The 22,150-nt window shown below is 45.3% G+C and overlaps 2 protein-coding genes across 2 annotated transcripts in view; one reads left to right on the top strand and one right to left on the bottom strand.

The window, feature by feature from the left end:
- The window catches only part of arhgef15b (Rho guanine nucleotide exchange factor 15b), a 22,766-nt gene extending 14,604 nt beyond the window's left edge, over positions 1–8,162 (bottom strand). Inside the window, exon 1 of the mRNA XM_020095767.2 lies at positions 7,715–8,162. The gene's annotated coding sequence lies outside the window, so the exon portion shown is untranslated. The remainder of the gene's footprint in view (positions 1–7,714) is intronic.
- Positions 4,928–22,084, top strand: hdlbpb (high density lipoprotein binding protein b). The gene is made up of 28 exons (XM_069518856.1): positions 4,928–5,038; positions 8,467–8,546; positions 9,724–9,825; positions 10,061–10,212; positions 10,474–10,689; positions 11,466–11,672; positions 11,949–12,164; positions 13,305–13,511; positions 13,631–13,738; positions 14,161–14,265; positions 14,462–14,540; positions 14,733–14,872; positions 14,951–15,055; positions 15,162–15,275; positions 15,359–15,445; positions 15,638–15,769; positions 15,903–16,121; positions 16,228–16,449; positions 16,554–16,772; positions 17,163–17,304; positions 17,530–17,663; positions 17,744–17,848; positions 18,017–18,151; positions 18,300–18,443; positions 18,572–18,751; positions 18,883–18,999; positions 19,314–19,472; positions 19,649–22,084. The coding sequence occupies exons 3-28, from the start codon at positions 9,750–9,752 to the stop codon at positions 19,739–19,741; spliced, it is 3,813 nt and encodes a 1,270-aa protein (XP_069374957.1). The 5' UTR covers positions 4,928–5,038; positions 8,467–8,546; positions 9,724–9,749; the 3' UTR covers positions 19,742–22,084.
- The last annotated feature ends 66 nt before the right edge of the window (positions 22,085–22,150 follow it).

Below are 22,150 nucleotides of genomic sequence, written 5' to 3'. Positions count from 1 at the left end.
GGTGACATAAGGCCTAGTATTAGTTTATGGAGACTCTTATTTTGAAGAACAAAATATCACAACTGCAGCAGTTTCCGGCTCTTCATTGTAAACTTCAACAACTTCTTACTTCTGACAATTAATTCAACTCATCAAAACCCTGAATCTGAATGTTACTGTTGATTTTATAGATGCATTATATAAGTCTTTATTTATCAGTATCAAACAGTGATCAATTATATTTAAGACACATTTCGATATGGTGATTGTTGCCTGTAAATAAAATCATATGGTATAGTAAATAAAAATAAATAAATGATGTCACTGTTGCTTGTTTTCATATAACAGGTGGATTGAAGCAGGTGCTTTTCTTCTACGTCACTGCCCATCGCCTTGTTCAAATTATGTCTTCTACCGCCATCTAGTGGCAGATCCACGAAGTGTTAATACTTAAACTAATATTCAGAGCTGTAAATATTAGCAAAAATCTAATTTCGAAGAGGAAAAAAATAAGAATCCTCTCAAGGGAAAAAGTGACAACAATGATAAAATTAATAAATGTTCCATTTTAATTTTAGTTTAATTGCCAATTCAAGATTATTTGCTATCTTAAAAAGTATTGGGTTTCTATGTAAAATGTTTTCACCTTTCCTAAAGTTTAACTTTGTCTCTGAAAGTTTTTTAAATTATCTATATAAATATATTCCATTGAATATCTAATCATGTCAAACGCCTCCTTGTTTTTACAATACAACACAAAATATCGACTGTGTCATAAAGCACTTAATGCTATGTAATGATTTCGATCTCCAAATTATCAGGGAAATATTAGATATAAATTTACAAAGTCAAATATATTATTTGTAAGATAAGATCACTATTGATGTAGAATTGGAATTTTGATTTAATTTCTTGCAATACAGAATTGTTATTTTTGAGTTGCTGACAATCACAAAAATTTGAACTTTTATCATAATTCTGACTTTAAACTCTCCCAAAAACTAAAACTAAGAATTCATTTCTCACTTCGTACTTGCTGCAGTTAAAGATCACTGTATTTGTGCACATGTAGAATTTCATTTATTTATTATTTTCCTATGATGATGTGATGAAAGATGCAAGATGGCGGCGCGAGAACATCGCGCGGCTCAGCGTCTCCCCAGTTTTTGCAATTTTGCAGTTTTATTCCTGCTCATCTCGGGTCTGTTTGGACAAAACAACTGTGCCTTTACATCATACACCCGGTATGAGCTTTTGGAGATCGGATTACGTTTCTCGGACACTTTTATCACCGATCTCCCTTCCATCCCGGAGATCGCCAGAACACCGGTGGCTTCGCACTCTACCCGGCCAGGCGGAAGTGCTCGCAGGCGGCGCAGAGATCGTAAACAACGGCGAGGGAAACGCGGAGGGCTAAAAGCAAGGCTAAGACTTACACCACACCGGCTTCCCTTGCCCAGCATCTTCCTCGCTAATGTTCGGTCTTTGGCTAACAAGATGGACGAGATACGACTGCGCCTCACTCACAGTAAGAGACTTTTGGACTGCAATGTCATGATTCTCACCGAAACATGGCTACACGGCGGTGTACCGGACAGTGCTATCGAGCTTGACGGACGCCACACACACCGGGCGGATAGATCAGCTGATGACTCCGGCAAGACCAGAGGCGGAGGTTTGTGCATTTATGTCAACAAAGCTTGGTGTACAGACTCTGTTACTCTTGGAAGCCACTGCTCAGCTAACCTGGAGTTTCTCATGGTTAAATGTAGACCTTTCTATCTGCCACGGGAATTTACATCCACCATCATCACTGCTGCTTATATTCCACCGGATGCTAATGCTAAGCTCGCAATGAACGAACTTTATGCGGCCATTAGTAAACAACAGACTGACCACCCGGAGGCGGCTTTTATTGTTGCGGGTGATTTTAATCACTCAAACTTAAAGACTGTACTCCCCAAATTCCACCAGCATGTTTCCTGCCACACTAGAGGAAACAAGACTTTGGACCATGTTTACACTAACATGGCTGCCGCTTACAACGCGACCCCCCTCCCCCACATCGGACAGTCAGATCACCTTTCTTTGTTCCTCACCCCCAAATATTCACCCCTCATCAACCGTGTCAGGCCATCAGTGAGGACCATCAAGGTGTGGCCAGCAGAGACAGACTCTGTACTCCAGGACAGGTTTCAACACACAGACTGGAGTACGTTTGCTTCTCAAGCCACCTGTGGCTCACACTTGGACATTGACAATTATGCCTCCTCTGTTATGGACTACATCACCACCATCATTGATGACGTCACGACAGAGAAACAGATCACCACCTACCCCAACCAGAAGCCATGGATGAACAAGGAGGTGCGGCTCCTGCTGAAGGCCCGTAATGCTGCCTTCAGATCAGGGGATGCACAGGCCTACAGCACATCCAGGGCAAACCTGAGGAGGGGCATCAAGAAGGCCAAGCACTGCTACAAGCTGAGGATAGAGGGTCACTTTTCCAACTATGACCCCCGACGCATGTGGCAAGGCATCCAGGCCATCACAGACTACAGGCCCAGCAACCCCACCCCCACAGCCACGGATGTCTCCTTCCTGAACGAGCTAAACCACTTCTATGCTCGCTTTGAGAGAGACAACAGAGACACCGCCACCAAGACAACGCTCCCTGCAGACCACCAGCCCCTCTCACTCTCCCCCACTGATGTCCACACGGCACTGAGCAGAATCAAGGCACACAAGGCTGCTGGACCAGACGGCATCCCAGGACGTGTGCTCAGAGCATGTGCGGAGCAGCTCACTGGGATCTTTACGGACATTTTCAACCTGTCCCTCGCCCAAGCAGCTGTGCCAACATGCTTTAAAGCGACATCCATCGTGCCAGTGCCAAAACACTCCAAGCCGACATGCCTCAACGACTACCGCCCTGTAGCACTCACACCTATCATCATGAAGTGCTTCGAGCGACTGGTCCTGGCGCACCTGAAGGACTCCCTCCCTCCCACACTGGATCCACATCAGTTTGCTTACCGTAGCAACAGGAGCATAGACGATGCAGTCTCCACAGCACTGCACTCTGTGCTCTCACATCTGGACAATAACCACACCTATGCACGTTTGCTGTTCATTGACTTCAGCTCAGCATTCAACACGGTCATCCCCTCCAAGTTAATCACCAAACTTGGAGCCCTGGGCACCAACACCGCCCTCTGCAACTGGATCATGGACTTTCTGACCAACAGACCACAACACGTGAGGTCAGGCCACATCTGCTCCACCACTGTCACACTCAACACCGGTGTGCCACAAGGCTGTGTGCTGAGCCCCTTCCTGTACTCCCTCTTCACCCACGACTGCAGACCTGTGCATGGATCCAACTCCATCATCAAGTTTGCAGACGACACCACCGTGATTGGTCTCATCACTAACAACGACGAGACAGCCTACAGAGAGGAGGTACAGCACCTGACCACATGGTGCGCCGACAATAACCTGCTCCTTAACACCAGCAAGACCAAGGAGCTCATTGTGGACTTCAGGAAGGAGAGAAGAAGCACGCATGACTCCATTCACATGAACGGAATGGCCGTCGAACGCGTCTCCAGCTTCAAGTTCCTGGGGACCCACATCTCAGAGGACCTGTCCTGGACCACCAACACCTCCAGCCTGGTCAAGAAAGCTCACCAGCGCCTCTTCTTCTTGAGGACTCTGAAGAAGAACCATCTGTCTTCAGCCATCCTGGTGAACTTCTACCACTGCGTGATCGAGAGCATCCTAACAAACTGTGTCACAGTCTGGTACGGAAGCTGCTCTGCTGCGGAGCGCAAACACCTGCAGCGCGTAGTGAAAACTGCCCAGCGCATCACAGGAACTCCACTCCCTGCCATTGAGGACGTCCAGAAGAAGCGCTGTCTGCGTCGTGCCCGCAGCATTCTGAAGGACCCCTCCCACCCGGCACATGGACTATTTTCCCTCCTGCCCTCTGGCAGGCGTTTCAGAAGCCTCCGGACAAGGACCAGCAGACTGAGGAACAGCTTTTTCCCCAGAGCTGTGACCTTACTGAACTCTGACCCCCGCTGACACACCAATTCACAGTCACTCAGTCACTGACCAAAGACTTTTACACCATCACACTGCACTATTGGACTACTCTGCACATGCTCACTTTCACTTATACAATCTGTTTGCACAGTACTATGTACCGAACATTGCACTAGTCTAGTAACTTAGCCACTGCTATTATTTATTTTGCACTATAAGTTGCTCATGTCATCTGTCTTTGTATCGCCTAATTTATCATCTGCCATCTCCTCTATTGTAAATTATGTTATGCTAGTTCCTGTTTATAGTCTTCTCCCACTTAACGAACAATCCATCTGTATAATATGTTCATAGTACCTCCCTCAATCATTATGTATATCTTGCTCACTTTAACCTGTATATATGGTCTCACCTGTACATAGCTTCTGATCTGTAAATATTGTCCATACACTGTAAAAACAACATGTAACATACTTTTTATATACCACAATATTTATGCCACATGCACTTTACTGCCTATTGCACTTCTGGTTGGATGCTAAACTGCATTTCGTTGCCCTGTACATGTACATGTGTAATGACAATAAAGTTGAATCTAATCTAATCTAATCTAATCTAATGAAGATAACTTAAAGTTCTGTGATTCCTGCAGAGCGCACCAGGCCATTATGAATGAGAAGTAGACCCGGTCACTCTGATGGACGTGACACGCTGCAGGACCTGATCACTTTGGACCTGCTTTCATTGATCGACCATCTATCGGGACACCGCGCGTGGGTCCAGATCGGTTTAATCGATCGGCGGCGCGAGCCGAGGGAAACACGCGCGGCGCAACGTGGGTCTATTCAACGTGGATGTCCCCGCTGCGCAAAGATACTGCGGCATTTGCTTTAAACCGGGTGTGCGCTCGTGTCCCTCCGCCGACAGAGGAAGTGCTCGCAGACCAATCACATCTGTGTTTACACCATCACCTGTCACACACACACCCTCCGCTAGATTTTCTCTCTGTCAGGTAGGACTCCGCTATTTCTTTTATTCTGATTTCTATTTCTAAATGTGAGCAGGGAGTCAGAGCCGTGATGTGGCGGCGGAGGAGCCGGTGGGACTGAACCGAGCAGCGGCACCTGCAGCAGCAGGCTGGGTTAGCCCGGTTAGCTCCCCTGGTGCTAGCGGGGCTGGTTATCTCCCTGCCCGGCTTGGGTTTTTTTTTTTTTTTTTTTCTTGCAGCCGATTATCAGAAAGTCCTTGCGCCTAATCATCCCCGTGCTGAGGTCGGAGCACAGCGTTAGCTTAGCCCGAGAGGCTAACGGGGGTTTGGACGCACTGGCTCATCAGGCGTTAGCAGAAGATCACCTCCGAGCTAACATCCTCTAGCTAGCAGGTGGAGAGATGCAGGCGGAGAGATGCTGGTGGAGAGATGCAGGTGGAGAGATGCAGGTGGAGAGATGCAGGTGGAGAGATGCTGGTTGTCCGGGCTGCACCGTGCACTGCTGGATTAATGTCCCCCGTCCGTGGTGGGTTAGCATCGGGAGGAGAGTGGTTACACAGCGGTGTTGTTAGTCCCAGTGTTCGCACGCAGCCACGTTAAGAGCTCTTTGTTTCTGTCCTCTCCTCCAAGTTTCCTCGCTTCGTGGCTTTTCCATGTGTTTAAAAGAGCAAATGAACAATGACGATCCACGACAGGGGGACTGGGAACTGTGGTCACTCATCTGATGAATCAATAAAATGTGTTTAGATCCACAGAGGAATGTAAAAAGAGAAATCCATGCAAACGTAAGAAAAAAAATGTTATTTAAGTATCAAAAATAATTATTAAGTGGACGTGGTGCTATTCACAACACATTTTTAAGGTAATTGTATGCAGTCTTATTCTGCACTGCAACTATATATGTGGATGAGGTATAGATTGAATAAAATATATTGATTTGTTTATATTTTATGAGCCTTTATATAATCAGATTAGTTTCTTTCAACAGCAAAAGTAAAGACATCAGACAAACGCATACATTACATTAAAACTCCATCAAATACAACTCTTACACACACAACCTGCACTCAAGGTTTTATGAGAGCAAAACGAAAAATGTCAAAATCCAAGTTTCCGTCTCTGAAATGTCGTAACTTTGCCTTGTTGCTTCCTTTGTTTGTACAAGCTTGAGTGTCCTGATGTCGCCACAGATTAAATCAGAAACGAGTTTGACTTGGAACTCCATGAACTTAATGTCTCTAAAGCCAGATCTGTGATCTTAGGTTTCAGAGATGTCACATGCAGTCACTCTCCATTTCTCTCTGAGCTTGTGAGGAAGTTTCTGCATTATTGTTTCATGTTTGCTGGCACAGCGAGTTCATCTAAATACTGTGATTCCGTGAAACAATGCATGGGCCTTCAACATCTTCTGCCTTGACAGCAGGCCATCCAATGATTTTCTCCACATCGACAGCTGTGACCAAAAAAATGTCCAAGAAAGTCTTTGGCCACAGCATAACCTCTTTCTGGAGCCATGTGCTCCAGATCTCTAGGCTGCCCCAGAGTGAGTTGCTCCAGATAATACAAACAATCTCCTGTTTGCTTTTGCTTCCACACAATGTTCAAAACGCTCCGATGAATGAAATAAATTGTAGAGGCTCTCCATCAAAAATAGAAACTCCTCTGTGTGGTAGGAACTGAGACTTCTGTGTCTGTACAAAGGGTGCTGTTACTTCAGTGACAGACTGTAGAGATCTCCAGGTACTTGAGGATTGCTTTGGGAATGTGTTGCTTGCTGACCACCAGAATTTAAATCTGATTGACGTGACTTTATTTGAGGTGTTTGCCACTTGAAGCTTGTCTACATAGCTGCGTTTTGAATTTTCACAGTTGTCCACTTATATTAGTTTGAGAATTGAGTGCAGCTCCTTTTTTAAAATAGGATTCTATTCCATCCGAATGTGCATTTGAAACACTGCCCTGATATGATGCAGTTAACACTGATCATTTTGCCATAGTTGCTGCTATTCCAGTTTCAAGTAGCTCCACTTGTTCCTCTGCTCTTTGTCTGCAGCGCTGCAGCACGTGCTGTGAGTACAGCAGTGCAGATGATGGTGTGGACTTGCTGCTTTTTGAGACAGTATTAAACTCAACATTTGAAATGCCGTCCTGAGGCTCCGCATGAATCCCATCATTATGAATATGGACACTTTCAGCATGAAGGCAACGTTCATTGCAAGACAACCAATTGTTTACATCAGCGATAAAGTCACTGACACTGATCATTTCATGCTTTTCCGCCTCTTTAGGTTACGGCCCCATCAAAGTTTCATGTTTTTCTTTTGCTTCACCACAGAGAACATTACATTTTACACCTTTATCATGGCGTTTGTCACCCATCAAACCAACAATTAGCTCATTGAGATTGTCTGCTCTAGGAAACTTCGTTCTGCAGGTTGATAGTTTTTCCACAAGTGCTTTTTATGTCAATTCAACAGTCTTTTTTTTACAGAGTAGGTCATATCAACTTTAATCAGCCTGAGGCTCTGTCTCAGTTAAGAGTTCAGAATGGGAGTGTGTTCTTTACTCATAGTCAATCACGCAAGTTCAGCTTTGTGAACACGCGCTCACTTCACAACCAATGCATTGGATTTTACGCGCAAAGTTTGCACACGTTTACAACAATGGCCATTCTTTGGCTGGAGGTAGCGCCACACGTACCTTGGCGTTGACCGACGTGCAGGTGTTCTGAAGTTGCGTTTTCCTCCGTGCGCGTCCTCCGCAGCTCCAAACGCTCCGGTGCGCAACATTTGCTGGTCCCCGGAACACAGCCAACCCACAGCAGAAGTCCAACGCTGTTATTTGCACATTATCTGGCATATTTGATCTCTTTGCAGATTCTGTTGCAACTCCACTAGAATCGAAATCAAAGTTGATCAGTGTAGTGACCCCGATGACCATCAAAAGACCAAATGACTGTTTTGACGCGTGCAGAAACGATAGTGTCCAGTTTCCTAAACAAACAGAGCAGAAGCACTTTCTCTGGGATGAGTCTATTTCCCAGAAACATGGATAAAAGAACTCATAACTTCCCTTTGCACGTTCCAAACTGTTTGCGTCTCACCAGCAACACCTGTGTCCAGTGACCCCCTGATTATATGAACCCAGTGCCTCATTGACAGAGGTGCTACTCCCCCAAGTGGTGGGAGGTTTAACAGAACAATAACAAAAAGGCTCTTACAATAAGTAACTCAGTATAAAAACAAGAGGCGCTGAATTCACCAAAGAAAAGCATTTTTTTTTTTTTTTTTATTGGTGGAAAGATATGGAAGAGGGAGGGGAGAGTGAATCAGATCCAAACAGTACAAGGTGCAGTGCAGTGTGGGTGTTTACAGTTTTACCCCGTGTCTGTGCTGTAGAGCGGTTTGATTCACAATTTTCACTACTCGTCTGTTTCCTCTCTGTGCATCCAGGAGCTGGAACACACACACACACTGAAGCGACCACGGTAGCCGCTAACTGGACGGACTCTCTGGCATTTGACCTTTTGCAGGTAAGCCTGGACTCGCTTTGTACTGTGTCGACAAACTAAGCTGCTCCTTCTGCAGCTCGGAGCTTATACTGAGCCTTATTGTGTATTTCCCAAATGGTTTGTGTTTTATTCCGCAACATCCTTCTTGCACTTTTCCAACCGCTCTCCTTGCTTTGAGGCAGCGTCTTTACTGGGTTTCACATGACATTTATAATCTGACTACACACCGAGAGCAACATAAAAACATTTCAAGAGAAACAACCCCACTGGAACATTTCATAGATTTTAGATAAAAGCACAAAGTCACTGTTGTGCTCAGCCAGAAGCATCACGCAACAGATCTGCAGATTCATTTGCATGCCTGTTTATGGAAAACATCTCGGCTGTCTGCAAAAATATTAAATAATGTTGAATAGAAGTAAGTGATCAATGTCATCGTGGACAACAATGATAACTTTGCAACGTGACTTTATTTAGAAAAACAAGTGAGAGGCGTTAAAGACTTGATTTCTTTCATCAACTGTTAATTGGAGACTGATTTTGATGAGGAGCTCGTAAATGTTTGCTTTTAGGCACTTAAACTATTTTTAATTTGCTCATAAAAAAAGCAACATTCTCCCTAAATCCCCAAGGCTGTCTTTGCTTTCACAAAGTTGGTCTCTAGTGCACAGTCATCCGAGCAGCTCAGAGATTTGCAGATTTTGTTAATTTTTTGGGATTTCACTCTTAAAAAGTGGTTATGCAAAACGCAGGTGACTCACTGTAGTAACGTACCCTGACAAGATCCTGTGATTCTGCGTCACAAGGAATGTGAGCATCAGTTGTTTATTAGTGGAGGGCAGCTCTGAGTGTGTGACTTGTGATAACCCTGTCCCTGAGGCTTTGTATCGCTGTGTGTTTGTCTGAGGCTTGTGAAAGTGTTAATTGAGCTCCTCAGGTGTAGGGTGCTGCTTCAGTGCGGACTATCAATGCCACAGAGGCAACGTCAACCTTCAAGAGAGAATAGACAACAGCTCATTCAAGGGAGGGACAATAGGAGACACAGTTGGAAGTGGGGCTTCTGTCTGTATTTCTGATTGTGCAGTCAGTACCTGATGAATATGAAATTTCATGCAGATGCAGCAGCTAATTGTCTCCTCAGAGATAATAGGGTCTAAATTATTCTTGTTTGGTGTTCACCATCCTTCTCCACGTTTAGTGGAATAGCGGAACAAGTCTTGAACCATGAGCTCAGTGGCAGTGTTGACCCCGGAGAGCTTTGCGGAGCATCGCAGCGGCCTCAAGGACCAGGAGATAACAGGTAACATACCTTTTTTCAGCCTGAGAGATGAGGGTATTTTCATTTTCTCTTTTTTGTCTTTACGCATTTGTTTTAGATTTTATGTTTTTTTTAATCGTGTGTGTGATGTTATCTTTATGAGACAGGTTTGGCATCTCTCTTTTCAGCTCGGTCTTCGATCTTGTATTCATCCTTACATTCGCTCTGTTTTTCTTTCTTCATCCGTACCTTTTTTATCCTGGTCTCTCTGGGCCAGGCTGCGTCCCGGAGGATGAGGCCTACATCCCGACCTACCTGGAGGCTTTTCCTCCGCTGCCGGAGAAGGGAGCACCAGGGGAGAAGTCTGGGGAGCCGGCTTCAGCGTGGGGCAGCAAGATCAGGCCCATCAAAGCGTCTGTCATCACCCAGGTCAGACAAACAGCCGCTGAATGCATGCATAGTAGTTCACAGACACCCCTGCATATTGAAGAGAGAAGAAAATTGCTTTCTGTTTCTGATTTGCAAACTTTAACAGACTAAAAAATGTAAATTCATTGTTACCACACGTCGTACATTTATCTGCTCTTTTTATATTTTCCTGATAGTAACTCAACTTTGACCCATTTCAGTGCCGTTAAATCTGCTCAATCGAATGTGCACCTCCTCTCCTCCAACCCGCTCTTTCCCCAGGTTTTCCATGTGCCCCTGGAGGAGCGTCGCTACAAGGACAACAGCCAGTTTGGGGAGGGCGAGGAGGCCAAAGTGTGTCTGGAAATCATGCAGCGGACGGGGGCCCACATTGAGCTGTCCCTGGCTAAAGACCAGGGCCTGTCCATCATGGTCACGGGAAAACTGGACTCTGTTATGAAGGCTCGCAAGGAAATTGTAGCTCGACTGCAGACGCAGGTAAATCTACATGTTTGTTTGTTTTTCAGCGGGATTACGTAAAAACTACAGAACACATTTGGTGGAAAGATACTGACTGGGTCAAGGAAGAACCCATTCAATTTCATCATGGACATTGGTGCATGGCTACTTTAGCTCGGATTTCACAGTTGTAGTTGAGTGTGCTGGCACAGTTTGTATTTATAGAGATGTTAAATCCTCATTAGCATGACAGAAATGTATAAAAAAACTTTTCCATGGGTTTTTTTATGTCCTGATAATGAATAGCTCTGAAAAATACTGCAGGGCAGGAGAGCACCACCACTTCAACTGATGAATTCGACCCGACAAGTTTTAACGCAGCAATCTTTCGTTTCGTCCAAAGATAAAGGAGGCTGAGAATTAGTCAGCAGAGAGAAAACTTCTCGCTGCGCAGGTCGGCCAGTTTGGCAAACAAAAAGTTGAGATGAAAAATGACTGTCAGCTCCCAAGGGTGGCCTTCAGTGTCAAACATGCTGATTTCCACTTCAGTTGGTGCACTGAGGTCCAGCTGTTTAGCTGAGCTGCAGTTTTTGATACAATAATATGGAAAAACAATCTGTCCTCTTTGCAAAGCTTCTGGTTTTGTTTCTCTACTGAGTGAGCACTTTATGTGAAAACTGGCATCTTTACTCAGTAACTGTCTGTGATACATCTGTGAAACTTTTGTTGTTTTGAATTTTTTGTCTCTAATATCAAATTAATGTTCATCAACTTCTGCTTATAATATGTCTGAACCTTATCTTATTCTTCTCCAGGCCTCGGCTACGGTTGCCATCCCCAAGGAGCACCATCGGTTTGTCATCGGTAAGAACGGCGAGAAGCTCCAGGAGCTGGAGCTGAAGACGGCCACAAAGATCGCTATTCCACGTCCCGACGACCCCAGCGCCAACATCCGCATCACCGGCACCAAGGAGGGCATCGAGAAAGCTCGTCACGAGATCCTTCTCATCTCTGCGGAACAGGTCGGCATCAATCTGTGGCGTGATTTAAACAAAAATGCAGGTTAAGAGTTTAAATTTGTCTGGGATAAATGCTCGATCAATGATTTTTGTATCTTTCTGACTCTGTCATGAAGAATCTTTCTCTTTACACATAATTAATCTTACTCTTGATATTGGATCACTTCTTGACACTGCTGCCTCTCTAATCACCAAATCTCCTTCAGTATCTGAAAAACCCATATTTACATATTCTGTTGTCTGATCGAGTGATTGCCGCCTCACACACCCACTCACCAGGACAAGCGTGCTGTGGAGCGTCTGTCCCTGGAGAAGGCCTTCCACCCCTTCATCGCTGGTGCTCACAACCGGCTGGTGCAGGAGCTGAGCCAGGAGACCGGCGCCCGGATCAGCATCCCTCCGCCGAGTCTGCCCAAGGACGAGATCGTCATCACCGGGGAGAAGGAGGCTGTCGCCCTGGCGGTCAACCGCATTCGAGCCATCTATGACGACAAGGTACATTGGTTCAGTTTGATCCAGACGGAGACCAACTTCTTTTAATCTGGCTAAAGTGTGAAGTTCATGATCAAACGTGTGTGAAAGCCCTCTTAAATAACAGAGCTTTTATTTTCATATCTGCAGAAGGAACATTTTAATCTAGCTGTGATTTGTGGATTCTGGTGGTTTAATTTGAGAAGGACACCTGCAGCTTAATATGTCCTGTATACCTGAACATTCACAGATCAATGCCAACCATGGACCTTTGTCTCTATCTCTCAAAAATGGCAACGTGATCTTTAAAAACCTTTCAATGCAATTTGTGTTGTTGCATCTGAATTGAAAGTATCAGGTTTTTGTGTAGTTGTGTAGTTAATTTGCATCTCCTGAAATTCTCTTTGCTGCTGCTTAACTCTTATTTGATCTGATGGTTTTTTTGTCTTTTTCATCCAAACTTCAAACCTTTCTAAATTCAGAAAACACCAAAATATCAATGGAGACACAGAACAGAACACAGAAGCAGCAGGTCGTGGCTCAGTTTTTCAGGCTTTTTGCAGCACACACATGATGGTCGCAGACACAGATTGTCTTTGCGGCCTAGATCTTAACCCTCATCTATTCTAGAAAATGTTTGATACAGTTAGACATCCTGTGTGTGTGTGTGTTTGTTTTTGGAATGAGAAGCTTTCTATCAACACTGCAAGAAACTATTAAAGATGGATGGATGAAGCGCAGAGAGGAAGTGTGTGTTTGTATGTGTGTGCAGCAGATAAGCGCTGGGGACAGGCAAGCCGGAGATAATGTGGAGAGAAAATTGGATTTTACCAGGGAACAACAGGATGAGAATGCTAATGTAATTTAGTTCATATGTATGAGAGGCATAAACAAATGAATTTTCTCTGCTGCCGTCGTTCTTTCAAACACTCACTCTCCTTGCACTCTGCTCAACATTTCTTTGTTTCTCTTTCTAAATCCACATTTTTCCTCTTTTTCACTTCAGCGTCTCTAGATTGCGTTTTTCCCACTTCCCGTTTTTGTCATTTCTCTTTCCGTCACCTCCATACTTCACTTTGCTCTCTGTTTGTCCAGCTGCCTTTCCTCTGGCTATGAATGTCTTTTTCCACGCTGCTTATCACAATCTTGTAATCCACCCCACAGAAGAGGAAGACCACCACCATCTCTGTGGAGGTGAAGAAATCTCAGCACAAGTACATAATTGGTCCAAAGGGCAACACCCTGCAGGAGATCCTGGAGACCACGGGGGTGTCTGTGGAGATGCCGCCTCTGGACTCCAGCTCAGAGACCATCATCCTCAGGGGGGAACCCGACAAGCTGGGACCAGCACTCACACAGGTCTACGCCAAGGTGAGGGGGAGAGAGATCAGAAGTTTGCTCTTCTAAGGCAGAACAACATCATTGCCACCGTCAGAATAATTTGGAAGTAAAAGTACATTTTTAACGGTGGGATTTTGGTGTCTGTGCAGGCCAAGAGCGTGATGGTGGTGGAGGTCACCGCTCCGGCCTGGCTGCATCGATTCATCATTGGCAAGAAAGGACAGAACATCGGGCGGATCACACAGCAGCTACCAAGGGTAAGAAGGAAGCAAAAGAGGAGGGGGTGAGGAGAATTAGAAGCCAGAGATGAAACACAAATCCCACATCCTGCAACATGACAGAAGTGGCAGGCAGCATGTACGACTTCCTGTGTTGTAGAAGTAAAACAGAAAATGATGAACAGTGCGTGTGAAGACTTCATGTAGGAGGTGAGGAGGGACTAAAAGTTGGCAGGAAAAAGTGACAGCAGCTTGGCAGACGAGACTTAAAGCTGGAAACTAAGATGTATTTGTCGAGCTTTGGCATTTAAGAGAATCAACACAAAGTCGGGCAGGAGGAGTGGCTCTGTGATCGAGTGTTCTGTGTGTGTGTGTGTGTGTGTGTGTGTGTGTGTGTGTGTGTGTGTGTGTGTGTGTGTGTGTGTGTGCGTGTGTGCGTGTGCGTGTGTGCGTGCGTGTAGGTTCACATCGAATTTACAGACGGTGAGGAGCGCATCAGTCTGGAGGGGCCAACAGAGGAGGTGGAGCTGGCTCAGGCCCAGATACAGGAGATCATCAAGGACCTGGTCAGTACTCGCACATAAAAACACAAAACTCCATTCATTAGCCTTTTTTAAAACGAAACCGAAAGTGAACAATCCAAAGACTGCTCCAACATCTGAGCGAGGCCTCGGTGAAACAGAAAACATCTTAGATTCACCACCTTCTTTTTTTTTTTCCCACAAAGTCGGTGAATAATCTAAAATCTCCCTCTTTGTTCAGCTGGTGAGGATGGACTACACTGAAGTCATCATAGACCAACGTTTCCACAGACACCTCATCGGGAAGAACGGAGTAAACAGTGAGTAGACTTCTGTTCTGAGCAAGAAACAAAAACTGGGGCACCTTCAATGCTGGAAGTAAAGTTTCACAGCATAAAGTGTAGAAATGTAGGAGGCTGGTGTTTGATCCTAAAAAGACGTAGGTTGAAGCTTCGCTGTTACATCACATGATCCTCCCCTCCCTGTTCACTTCCCCCTCTTCCCCCCTGCAGTCAATCGGATCAAGGAGCAGTACAAAGTGTCGGTACGAATCCCGCAGGACTCGGAGCGAAGCGGTCTGGTCCGGATCGAGGGAGACCCGAAGGGAGTCCAGCTGGCACGCAGAGAACTCATTGAGATGGTCCAGAGAATGGTGAGAGACTGTGCTCCGAGGTGACATAAACCAAAAGAAACCTTTTATCGCTTGTTGACACTTCTCTCCCATTTCCAGGAAAACGAACGCACCAAAGATCTAATTGTGGAGCAGAAGTTCCATCGGACAATCATCGGCCAGAAGGGAGAAAAGATAAAAGAAGTTCGAGATAAGTTCCCTGAGGTGAGTGTTCGCCCGGCGCTTTATCTCGGTTATTCATCATCGTTAAATAACTTGTTTTGTCCCAGTTCTGATTCAATTTGACAAACGTTATCTCATCTCCCACTAGGTCATTATCAATTTCCCCGACCCGTCGCAGAAGAGCGACATCGTGCAGCTAAGAGGGCCGAAGAATGAGGTGGAGAAATGTGCCAAGTTCCTCCAGAAAATCATTGCAGACCTGGTGCGACCCTCTGCCTTCTGTGATTGTTTTGTCTCAGAGTCTCTCTGCGTCTTGACTTCACAGCAGCGTTCTTTCTTTTGCAGATTGAGAACAGCTTCTCGCTCTCTGTTCCCATCTTCAAGCAGTTTCACAAAAACATCATCGGTAAGGGCGGCGCCAACATCAAAAAGGTGAGACTTTAATGTTGTTTTTGATCATTTGACCAAAGTCACTGGAAATGATGAGGTTCTCAACAGCTACACGAGGATTAAACATAATAATACATGATATTTATATCATGTTCAGCCTGGAGATATTTCCATCAGACCAAGTGTTACATCACGTTACAGACTGCAAATAACAAATGTTGTTAACGCCACCAGATCCGTGAGGAGACCAACACTAAGATCGACCTCCCGACAGAGAACAGCAACTCGGAGATGATCGTCATCACAGGAAAGAAGAGCAACTGTGAGGCGGCGAGAGACCGAATCCTCGCCATCCAGAGAGAACTGGTGAGACAGAGCAGAGTTTGTCATTTGTGCTGCTCACAGGGTTTTCTGAGTGTGTTTTGGCGACAGCATTTTATTGATCTAACAGATTTTTAACTTGCAGATATTGTACATCTGTCTCTCTTCATCTCACCAGGCAAACATTAAGGAGACAGAGGTCGCCATCCCAGCCAAACTACACAACTCTCTGATCGGCTCCAAAGGCTGCCTGGTGCGCTCCATCATGGAGGATTGCGGCGGCGTCCACATCCATTTCCCCTCGGAAGGCTCCGGCTCTGACAAGGTCACCATCAGAGGGCCCGTTGGAGAAGTGGAGAAAGCCAAGAAACAGCTGCTGCAGCTGGCTGAGGAAAAGGTCGGTGGGAAGTTTTAACTTAAAATGACTCAGAAGTGAGAAGGGAAAACAGAAGACAGATACCTACATCCTTTTTCCTGTCCTCTCTCCTTCCCATCGTTTTCAGCAAGTCAACAACTTCACAGCTGAGCTGCAGGCAAAACCAGAGTACCACAAATTCTTGATTGGCCGTGGCGGGGCGAATATCCGCCGTGTGCGGGACAGAACGGGGGCCAGAATCATCTTCCCGTCACCAGACGACACGGAGCAGGAACTGATCACCATCGTAGGGAAAGAGGAAGCCGTTCGTCAGGCGCAGAGGGAGCTGGAAAGTCTGGTCAAAAACCTGGTAATCATACTCTGTTAATTCTCATCTTCAAAAATCGTCAGTGTCATATTTCTAAACATCTCCTTTAAACACCCTCCTCCTCTCTGTTCTCCCTCGTTCTCCAGGACGACGTGGTGGAGGACAGCATGGTTGTGGATGTTCGCCACCACCGCCACTTCGTGTGTCGGAGAGGCCAGGTGCTGCGGGAGCTAGCTGAGGAGTACGGCGGCGTGGCGGTGAGCTTCCCTCGCACGGGGGCTAACAGTCAGCGGGTCACTCTGAAGGGAGCCAAAGACTGCGTGGAGGCCGCGAAGAAACGCATCCAGGAGATCATCGAGGATCTGGTGAGACACGTTCAAGAGATACATTAATAAAATTGTGATGATAAAAGACTTGACGATAGATATCTATATTATTCAATACAGATTTTCAGGTCAAAACTAAAACAAAACAGTAAAATCGAATTATTGTTAAACTTCACTGATGCTGCCATAGTACCGGCATATTACATTATAGGCAGGATCAGGAAATTAAGACATTTTATATTATATCTACATCCAGATGCATCAATTTATGAGGAACTGTAACCACTTTGCTTCCATGGCAAACAAATGGAGGAGCTAGTTCCCCTGAATCTCTGTCTGCACCGTTGTCACCCAGATGTCTCCTGCTCTCATTCTTCCCCCTCCCTCCGTCCCTCCCTCCCTCCCTCCCTCCCTCTCTCTCTCGAGCAGGAGTCCCAGGTGAGCATGGAGGTTGCTATCCCTCAGCGCTACCACCGCGCCATCATGGGGCCCAAAGGCTGCCGCATTCAGCACATCACCAGGGAGCATGAGGTTCAAATCAAGTTCCCCGAGAGAGACGACAGCGCCGCAGGTCAGAAACATAAAACGCAAAAGAAGAGTAGCTGTAGAACTAAGACAGAGAATATGAAAAAGACAGCTCTCTGCAGGTTTATGTTTTTACTCCATGGACACAGTATTTATCATTTATTGCTTAATCACGGTGCAGATTAAAAAGTCACCTGCTCACAATTAATGGACACAAATGTTTTTGTGTGGGAAACATGTCTTGTTTTGTAATCCATGTTTCCTGGTAAAGTTTCAGGTCAGGAGCCTCCACCACAAGAAAATGGCGAGGTCAGTCCAGAGGCGGAGTTCGTGCCCCGCAAGTGTGACATCATCATCATCTCTGGGCGGGCAGAGAAGTGTGAGCTGGCTAAAGCCGCCTTACTGGTAGGCCCCATGTTATTGTCTCTTCCCCCCCCTCTCTCTATCATCCTTTTATCTAATCTTGTCACTGTCTCCTCCCTCAGGCGTTGGTGCCCATAACGGAGGACGTTGAGGTGTCGTACGAGCTGCATCGCTACATCATTGGTCAGAAGGGCAGCGGAATCAGGAAGATGATGGAGGAGTACGAGGTTAGCTGACACTCTGGCGCCATCTTCTGGCCAGAAGACATTACAGAAAGCCTGGATTAGTTATATAACAAGAAAATCTGTGATGAGTTAAACTTAGTGTATGAAAGAGTATTTCCTGATAATGGAACACAGTGAAAGTGATTTGTGATTGATCGTCTGCGTGTGCAGGTGAACATCTGGGTGCCGCAACCGGAGAAGCAGCTGGATGTGATCAAGGTGACGGGTCTGGTGGCCAACGTGGAGCGAGCCAAACAGGGTCTGCTGGAGAGGGTGAAAGACCTGCAGGCCGAGCAGGAGGAGAGAGTAAATGATCTCTTACATATTCATCTATTCAACTGCTTTCAGGGACACTCGGGCTTGTCGGGGGGGTCTGCAAGAGACCTCGAGACGGGTGGACATATTTGAGTATTTGATATCTCACTGAACCTCACTGCTTTTTTTTTCCTCCCAGGCTCTGCGAAGCTTCAAGGTCACCATGTCCGTCAATCCCAAATTTCATCCCAAGATCATCGGCCGCAAGGGAGCAGTCATCTCTCAAATCAGAAAAGACCACGACGTCAGCATCCAGTTCCCAGACAAAGGAGACGAGCAGCAGGTTTGTGGGAAAATATCATTTCATTATAATTCTATAATTCTGCTTTTAACTTGCATTCTGATCCAAAACGTTTCCTCTTCCTTGACCTCTATTTTTCTTTTCCTCCCGTCCCTGGCCTCCCCTCTCAGGATCTGATCGTGATCTCTGGGTACGAGCGGAACGTGGAGGAGGGGCGTCAGGCCATCCAGCAGCTGGTGGCCGAGTTGCAGGAGATGGTGAGTCAAGACGTTCGACTGGACCCGAGGACCCACGCTCGCATCATTGGAGCCCGGGGCAAGGCCATCCGCAAGCTGATGGAAGAGTTCAAGGTTAGAGTGGTTTCTATTTAAAGTTTTGTGTTCTTTGTGAGTTTACACTTTTCATAATTTAATATTCTGAATATGGAGGAAGTTTTGATTCTGTTTTGTCTACTTTGCACTTTTCCCTTTCCCGTTTTCAGGTTGATATACGGTTTCCTCAGCCGGGCTCCGACGAGCCTGACAAAGTGACTGTGACGGGCCTTCCAGAGACTGTCGAAAACGCCATCGACCACCTGCTCAACTTGGAGGAGGAATATGTGAGTAGAGACTCAGCTCAGCCGAGATAGATTTCAAATTCAGCCTCAGCCTCCAACAAGCGAGAAAAACAAGAATCAGCTCAACACTCTTGTGTGTTGACTTATGTTCAGCTTTATTTCTATTGCTGGTGTTTATATAAGATCTTTATTTTATGCCTGTTTGTATACTATGATGTTTTTATGTCTTAGTACAGTATATTATTATTATATTATGCCATAGTATAATGTTTTTTGCACGACATACTAGCCTATGACTTTTTTTTTATCATATTTCAAAACGTATCTAACATATCACTTTTCTCTTCTCCTCTCAGATGCTCAGTGTAACAGAGACTGAGACCTTGGCGGCCTACATGAAGCCTCCATCCCGCTACGGAGGTGGAGGAGGTGCAGGAGGAGTAGACGACAGCAGCGGAGGTCCTGCCAAGGGCTTTGTGGTGCGGGACGCTCCCTGGAACGCGTCAGGAAACAAGGTGGGACGTGCAGAATGTTAGCTTCTGTTTACCATCATTCGATCTCTTTAGCAGTTTCTCCCTCAATCGGTTGAAAGAAGAAGCTTCTGACAGAATTTGTGTTAAACTAAAAGAAAGAGGCTGCAACTTTCATTTCATGTCATTGATGCGACGTATCAAACTTTGTTTTGCTCCAGGCTCCGGACATGAGCAGTGCAGAGGACTTCCCAACGTTTGGGACAGGCGTGGCCCCGAAACAAACATCAGCCTGGGGCCCCAAGAAGTTCTGAAGCTGCTCACGTGGAGGAAAACTCAAAAAAAAAAAAAACTTCTGTAAAGTAGACGAGAGACAAATCTCTAATCAAACTGCTGCTCGCCTTCCTTCCTTCCTCCTCTTCTCCTCTTTAGTGACCTCCCTTTGTCTCTTTTTCTCTGTAAACCCCCTCGAACTGTTCTCCCACAACCAGCCACAATGAATTATGGGAGAACCGTCCCTTTTGTCCTCTGTCTCTCTTCTTGGTACCTCCACTTCCTCCTTCCCCTTGAGGATAAAAAAAAAAAAAAAAGAACATCGAATGCGTCCTTCCTAGTTTGGCTGTCCCGCTCTGCCTCTCGGGGTCACACCCCCCCTGCTGGTCTCGCTGAAACACTAAAAAAACAAAAACCCCACCCGTCTGCTGAACTCTCCCCTGAACAGCAACTGTCAGCTCATCACAGTGAGTCAAACATGTTTCAGAGGGTGGAGTCAGAGTGCACTGGGGGAATAGGGCGCCAGGTGATTCATTCATCCAAGTTGCAAAAGCTAAATCTTGGATTTTTAAGCTCAAAGAAAATAAGAGGGCAGCCTGTGTTTTACTGTGCAAGAAGAGTTTGTAACTTGCATCTTTTAAGGTTCTTTTCCTGTGTTTATTTTTTTATCAGGGGGTTTGTTGTCAGCTCACCTTTTAATGTGGTGCAGTAGTTGAGACAATGAGCTGTGTGAGTGTGTGTGTCGGTGGGTTCAGGAGATGTTATTCACCCTCAAGTGTTTGCTGATCCCTTTTTTTTTTTAAATTCATTTCAAAGCTGGGGGGGGGGCGAAAAAACCAGCTGCTGCCGTCGACTCTGCAGCTTTTAATTTAAAAATCATGAGGAATCTAAAGATGTGGAAGCTTATTGTTTGTAATGAAGGTCGTTTTTTGTCACAACTGTTTTATTTATTCAAAAAAAAAAAAAAAAAAGAAAGAAAACGGAGCCATTTTGTGTGAACTACTGTGATCATGCGGTTTTTATAAAAGCAATCACTGTAGCTTGATGCTGACAACCTTGTGTTCGGGAGCGAATGTTGTGTTTCAGGGTTTTGGAAAATGTTACCAGTTGTTGTTGTAAGTGTACAAAGAACTTTTCGCTATTTTTTTAAACTGTGGGATTTTTGTTGTTAGTTTCTGGCATATTTGAAAAAGAGTGTGTGTGTGAGTGTGTGTGCGTGCATGTGGAAGTTAGGATGTATATTTGAATGAAGCTGAACCAAACTTTTACATCGTCTGTCCGTCTGTTTTGTGTCTCTTCTCTGAGCCGTTCTCGGAGCTAACAAGTTTCTGTCGACATGCACAAAATGCTGCTTAAAATCTGCAATCTGGTTTCCTCTCGTTCACGTGCTTGAGTGACATTTTTGTAGCAGACGCCTCTGTTGCCCCCTTTAACTTCCTTTTTTCCAGTCCTGAGACTTTAAAAAAGAAAACGTGTCTCGTTGCTCAGTTTGCCCAGATCTCAATTAGTTTCCTTAAATCTTCACACCGGTGGTCTTACAGGAACAAGATGCACACTTTGGTTGTTTTCTGAGAAGATCGATACTGCTCTGATGTCTGGGTGTGAAGAGTAGAACGGGGAGGTGGACGATTAACAAGCTCCAGAAGTAAAAATTCTGAAAAGCGTTAAAAAGAGACATTAAAGGTTCAGTGTGAACGATTTAGGTGAAAGGATGTATTGGCAGAAATTCAATTTTAAATAATCTTTGTGTTGTTTTCACCAGTGTGTAATAATCTAAATTGTTGTTTTCCTTTATATTTAAATACTTCTCTCTCTACGGAGGCCGCCATGTTTTTCACAGCAGCTCCAGACTGGTCACCCAGACATGACAGCGGCATCCATCCTATCGTTTAACTCTCAGAAAAGAAAAGAACCGCATTTCCCCGAATGTTTCGGCTCTTATGAGCACGAGGAAGAGCTCAGCAGACAAACAAAAAAAAGGAAGAAAACTCAGGGTCCAACATAAAAAAGTCAGAGCTGGTGCAGAGAGATTAGCAAACTGAACCGACTATGCAACCCAACAGGATGATCCAGCAGATCACTGTCTGTTACTGTGTGGTTTCGTTTTTGAATTATTTAGTCGTTGTTTATCATCAGGCTGATTCTGTTGATTTTTTTTTTCCTCCTTATCGCTTCATGTGTGTCTGTTCTTGTTCCCGGAGCAGCCAGCTTTTCTGTAAAGAGAGAAAAACACAAACCAACCCACTATTGGCCTTAATGAGTAATTAGTCTACAGCATTTTGGAAAGGTGTGATTGAGTTCAGTGTGCAACGCTGCAATAACATGTCAGTGACCGAACAGTTTTTTTCCTACTCTAAATAAAATGTGAAAAAACAGAAACACGAGCACCAGTAGGTTTTGTCTTTTTCTTGATCTTAACCCCCGCCCCCTTAAAAATCACTCTTTCCACC

The sequence above is a fragment of the Paralichthys olivaceus genome, chromosome 22 (genome assembly GCF_024713975.1).
Source record: "Paralichthys olivaceus isolate ysfri-2021 chromosome 22, ASM2471397v2, whole genome shotgun sequence".
Classification (NCBI taxonomy): domain Eukaryota; kingdom Metazoa; phylum Chordata; class Actinopteri; order Pleuronectiformes; family Paralichthyidae; genus Paralichthys; species Paralichthys olivaceus.
This window is presented reverse-complemented; position numbering and strand designations above follow the sequence as displayed.

What these genes read in the sequence shown, in the direction of transcription:
- hdlbpb (XM_069518856.1), top strand. Translation starts at nt 9,750, where the DNA reads ATGAGCTCAGTGGCAGTGTTGACCCCGGAGAGCTTTGCGGAGCATCGC. An exon ending in TCACACAGGTCTACGCCAAG is followed by an intron (nt 13,512 to 13,630) that starts GTGAGGGGGAGA and finishes GTGTCTGTGCAG; the next exon opens with GCCAAGAGCGTGATGGTGGT. An exon ending in TTGAGATGGTCCAGAGAATG is followed by an intron (nt 14,873 to 14,950) that starts GTGAGAGACTGT and finishes TCCCATTTCCAG; the next exon opens with GAAAACGAACGCACCAAAGA.